The 5,409-nt window shown below is 33.1% G+C and overlaps 1 protein-coding gene across 1 annotated transcript; it reads right to left on the bottom strand.

Annotated features, from left to right (window-relative positions):
• Positions 1-1,057: 1,057 nt before the first annotated feature.
• On the bottom strand, positions 1,058-3,824 carry LOC142611186 (uncharacterized). The gene is made up of 2 exons (XM_075783232.1): positions 3,413-3,824; positions 1,058-1,330 (listed from the first exon to the last, which is right to left on the bottom strand). Exons 1-2 carry the CDS (start codon positions 3,746-3,748, stop codon positions 1,241-1,243), a joined length of 426 nt encoding a protein of 141 aa, XP_075639347.1. The 5' UTR covers positions 3,749-3,824; the 3' UTR covers positions 1,058-1,240.
• Between the last annotated feature and the right edge of the window lie 1,585 nt (positions 3,825-5,409).

Consider the following 5,409-nt stretch of genomic DNA (forward strand, 5'->3'; position numbering starts at 1 on the left):
AGTTATCAAAGATTCTAAATCTAAATAACTCTGAGTCATCATCTTCCTATAATCATAACAAATGAACTAGTTTTCAATAGTATCTAATAAACATTTCTGGAAAGTTTGAGGAATGGTGTTCCTCGATAATGCTCAGTACCTATCACTATGTCAATTTTCAACAGCGTGTTAATGTTTTCATATACTTTCAGTTTCCTATCAGCTTTTCAAATCAAAACAAATATAATTGATCATTCTTTCAATTTTTTTGTGAAACATAATCACTTTATCTTTTATCTTGTTTGGGATGTGCTTCGTGGATATGCACCAAAAAGTGGAGAAGAGGGAAAAAATCTTACTTAGGTAGCAAAAAAATCTTTTTAATTTCAAGATTGGACCCTCCTGCCTATATGCATTTTGAAATTCTAAGCAGAAATCCATTTCGAGTGAGATATGGAGAAAAATATGTTTCCACTACTTAAGTGTATGTTTAGTATTATTGTAAGAAGTAAAGTTTTGAAGATTTTAGTGATAGAATTTTTACAATTCGTTAGTGTTGAGCAAAATTACAATAACCCTTGGCTTTAAAAACTGTGAATTTATAAGCATGAATAATAATTAATAAATTTTAAAACTTTTTTTTTCTTTTAGTTTAAAATTTTTGGTTTTTTTAAAGGTCACAAAAGAGCTCTATAAGAATCAAAATCTCTTTTCATTCATGCTACTAGACATATTTTTTCAATAAAAAAAACCACTTTATAGGGCCTTCTCTAGTTGACTAGCACTTAGAGTTGATCTAAAAACGTGAAATCAGAATATGTATAGACGTGTATATTTTCTACACGTGTCTTGCGCATTGGTTCATATTTCCTTGTTTATTTTTATGAGTTTGTGAGTTTGAATTGCTTTTGGTTTTCACGCCATAGCCAGTTAATTTGTGAATTGTTTGCATGATTCTCCAAATCTTTCCACCATGCAATTATGTATGGTTCATCCCAATTCGTGGACAATTTGACTTTTGGGCTATTTTATAGATGCTCTTTCAGAGAGAGAGAGAGAGATTGATTAAAATATGCAATTAATTAATTAAATTGATAGTATTAATTTATTTCTTATATATGAAATGAAATACTTATAATAAGAACAACTAGTGTAAATTTAATGCCAATATACGAAGGCTAAGATTTTCCCCTTCCCATCTATGGCATTAAGGCCACATTAAAAAAAGTTTTATGAGAGAGAGAGAGAGAGAGAGTTGAAGCTAGACAGTGTCATTTATCAAACGCTTGTGCCGGTGGTAATGCTTCTCTATAAATACTTTTGAAGCCCCTTCTACAGTTTTACGCCATGTCTGCAAAATTACCGCATATAACTCATTAGAAAGAAGAAATAGGAAGTATAGGCTACAAAACAGTAACATTTAAAAAAAAAAAAATACAAGATAGAAATTCTACTCTAACTTAATTTAAATGTATATGTGTATGAAACTCCCTTCTAGCTTGAACTCCGACCATTTACTTTCACCCCCAAAAACACTTATATTTGTAAAGTGATCAATATTCTAAGAATACTCTGTAATTGTAACATCTATTTTTGGTAAGTGACAATAGTGACATTTTATATAATTCGGATTTGAACCATTACTGGTATTAGCAGTTGCAGACTTGTAGTTACTAGTTATATATAGTCTCAAAATTTTATATATAAAGAAAAAAAAAAGGGACTTGAAGTTATAGTGATACCATGAATTCACAAGCTCTTAGCAAAAATAAATAGATGTTTGGTTGGGTAACAATCTAAGTTTGGCTATACTTTTGTATTATTGGATTGGACCAAACTCATTAAACTTAGACTGGAACCAATTTTAGACGAGTTTTGTATACACTTGATGCAATACTTTATTATTGATTGAAAAATTTTCTAAGACCAAGATTTGGCCTCTCTAAATTGAGGATAGCATTGCCTATTACGGTTTTACCAACTTTCACGAATTCTCCGAGAAAAGGGGAATCTTGTGTAATAGGTAAAACTTTTTTAGACTGAGGAATTCCAATGCCCCGTGCAGCAAGGACTTTAGCTCTTTTATATTTTTGTTTTGATGAAAACTTTTTTTTTTTTTTGAGAAGCTGTTTTCATGAAAACTTGATTGTTGATTTGTAAAATTATTTAGAATTATGATTTTATGAACATCTAATTCTCACTTTTTACAATGCAAATATAGACGTTAATTTTCACACATTTTGTATATGTAAGTATTATTAATCAACTTTACATTCCCCCCCCCCCCCCCCCCCCCCTTCAAAACTAACTCCATAGAGTTAATTTTAGGGGAAGAATGTTTATTTTTTACCCCAAAAAAAAATGTTTATCAGTTTTAAGGATATTTTTGTCATGTAGAAACTATTAATAATGCTCAAAATTTATTAATTCTTAAGTTCCTAAATGAGTATTTATCTTGTAGAAAATTTATTTATTTATTTTGTGACCAATACGGGAGGACAAATGTAACACCACGATTTTGTTTCTCAAAAAAAAAAAAAAAAAAATTCAAAGATATCTTTTGTTATTTAAAAACTATTAATAATAGTCAAATTATTAATTCTTTAGTCATCAAATGAGTATGGAGCTTGTAATGTAACTCATTAGAATTCTTATATTTAAAAACATAGTGTTATCTAAAATATAGTATAAATTTAAATTATATATACATTGATGATTGAACAATATAAATATCAAAAAAAAAAAAAATTTGGATTTTTAATTCTTATGAATTGAAACTCTCTCAAGATTTGAAATTCTCAACAGCAAGGAGGAGTCCCAACCTCCTCATCCTCCGACAAATATAGTGTGGAGTGTGGACTAGGGATAGCATCACAGAATTTTATATAACCATACAGAAAAGGTTAATGGATGATAACGCTACAGGTATTAACCTAACTTGACATAATTCTTTTTATTTAGAGAATAGACTTTTGTCTCTTTAGATTTAGGTCATGATCAAATTGACGCAACAACAATGACAAGCAGGACAGGAATCAGGATCATCTTAAGCATATTCTTAAAGAAGATCCAAATGGCTATATAGTGAACTACACAATGAGGGTTGAATTTGGACGTTGACTTGACCGCAAAAGCCAATCATCTAATCAAGCTATTGAATTCTAGATGGTTGTATATTGATTAACCAGACAATTCTATATTCTTTGATTAATTTCACTGCATTGAAAACACATTGAGTTTTTGATTAGCATTTAAAATCATTGTGTTTCCTTTCCTTCCAAGTTCCAATCAAATTTATAGAATATCAACAAATGGCATCACTAAAACAGCTAAGTCCGACATTGCCAAGAAAGTGACATGCTCAAATCATAAATTAACACAAATTAAGAGTAAAAGTAGCATTTTAGTTAAAGACCAAAGATAATAATCTAACCTTCTCAATGGCTCCCAAGAGGGACTTGTTCTTGATATCCCTTGCCCTCAGCTTTGTCCTCCCAATCCCAAGTTGCCGAAGCAATTCTGACCTCCTTGTTAGTACTAGAGGAAGAAGAGACCTCCTTTCCACTAAGCTAGTACTATTAGATGGGCTCTCACATTGACCACCTTCTCCTATTATCCTACCTTTTTTACGGCGTTTCGACACCCTTAACTCTTTCCTCGCCAGGGCCTCATCACCCGAATCCGAACCCATTTCAGCAAACTTTCTAAGTAATTCATCGGAAGACTTCTTGTTAACATGTTGAACTGTAGCAGAGCTAGCAGAGTCCATTATAGAAAAAGTGAGAGAAATGACCGGTTGAATTTAGGGAGAAAGGTGATGAGTGATGATGGTGAAAATGCAAAATATATTGGGGGGGGGGTGAGATTTATTGATTATAATGTTGGGTTTGTGTCTTATTATGTGGAAAATGGACCGTTGGGGTACGTAAATGATTTGAATAATGAAAGCGGAAAATAGCCGTTGGGAAGACCAAAGGGGTTTTTAAGAGTTCAAAAATTGTTAGGCATGTGATATACTGATGGATGGGCCAATAATTAATAACAAAAAATACTACAAATATTCCATAATTGTTAAGATTGCAAAGGCGCGCCCCCCACATTCTTTGCTGACAAATGTTGGTGCTTCCTGTGGTGGTGGCACTGTGACTGTGGCATCAAAGTTGGATCAAATTTGAACTTTGGTGGATGACAGTTACGGCATTCCCATTGGAACTGCCAAATGGGATATGTAGGTATGATTTAGCATTAAAACCCAAAAAATACCCAAAATTTAGTCTTGCAAAATCTTACCATTGCAAAAAAAATTTGCAATTGTGCTACAATGCCTTGTTCTTTTTTCACTTTTTGCTTTAACTGATATTTTTATCTTTCAACTCCTCTCTCTCTCTCTCACCCGTCACTCTCATCTCCTTTTTTTTTTTTTCAATCCCTCCTCCTCTCTCATCCCTCTCTATGGATTGGTGCCTGTGCATTGGTGTATCTCAGAGCATATGGCGTGGGTTAGGTGGTGCGGGCAGGTGGAGTGGCGACGTGGGCAAGTGGTTGCAATGGTGTGGGCAGATGGTTGCGGCGGTGTGGGTCTGGTGGCTTCGGCAAATCTCTTCCTTCTCTCTCTCTCTCTCTCTCTCTCTCTCTCTCTCTCTCTCTCTCTCTCTCTCTCCCCCTTGAATCAAGCCTCCGTGGGTCTCATAGTTTGGTGGAGCTCATGGTGATGTGGTAGATCGAGTGGTGTCATGGTGGTGGATCAGGGTGGTGCCGTGGTTTGTGGATCGGGGTGGTGCCGTAGTTGGCCTTTTGTAATGAGTCAGATGCCAAGCTAATCTCAAAGATTTTATATTCTAAATTGTAAGTTTAAACTGTGCTTAATTTGGGAGGATGTTATGTTGATGATGGTTGGGTTGAGATTTTGTGTTGGGGTTTGTTTGGGTTTTGAGAAGAGTTTTTGTATTAGGAATTTTGGGTTTGGGTTTTAGGTGGTGATGACTGATGAGTGGTTGAGATGGAGAGGAAGAGAAAAATGAGATTGACAAAAATTTTTTTTTATTGTGGAGATATATTATTTTAATATGTTGTATAGGAAAATAAAAGATAAAATGTTGAGTGTGTTGTAAAATAGTATAGTATAATTAATAAAGTAATTTTTTAAGATGATAAAATAGAATATGATGACATTTCCGGTTGTGAATGCTCTTACACACTGCTATTTATACAGAACACGCAATTGACACGATTTCAAATAAAATTGAAATCGTGTTTTTACCATTTTACAATTAGATACTTTATAGTCAATTGTGTTTTGAAAACAAGATTTAATAAGCGAGTGTTATTAGCAGTGTGCAATAATAATAATTAATATCGGATTACAATCTTTTAAAAATAAATAATAAAAATATTTACGCGCAAAAAAAATAAATTTAGAACCGAAGTTGG

Source organism: Castanea sativa, chromosome 9 (assembly GCF_040712315.1).
Source record: "Castanea sativa cultivar Marrone di Chiusa Pesio chromosome 9, ASM4071231v1".
In the NCBI taxonomy this organism is placed as follows: Eukaryota; Viridiplantae; Streptophyta; class Magnoliopsida; order Fagales; family Fagaceae; genus Castanea; species Castanea sativa.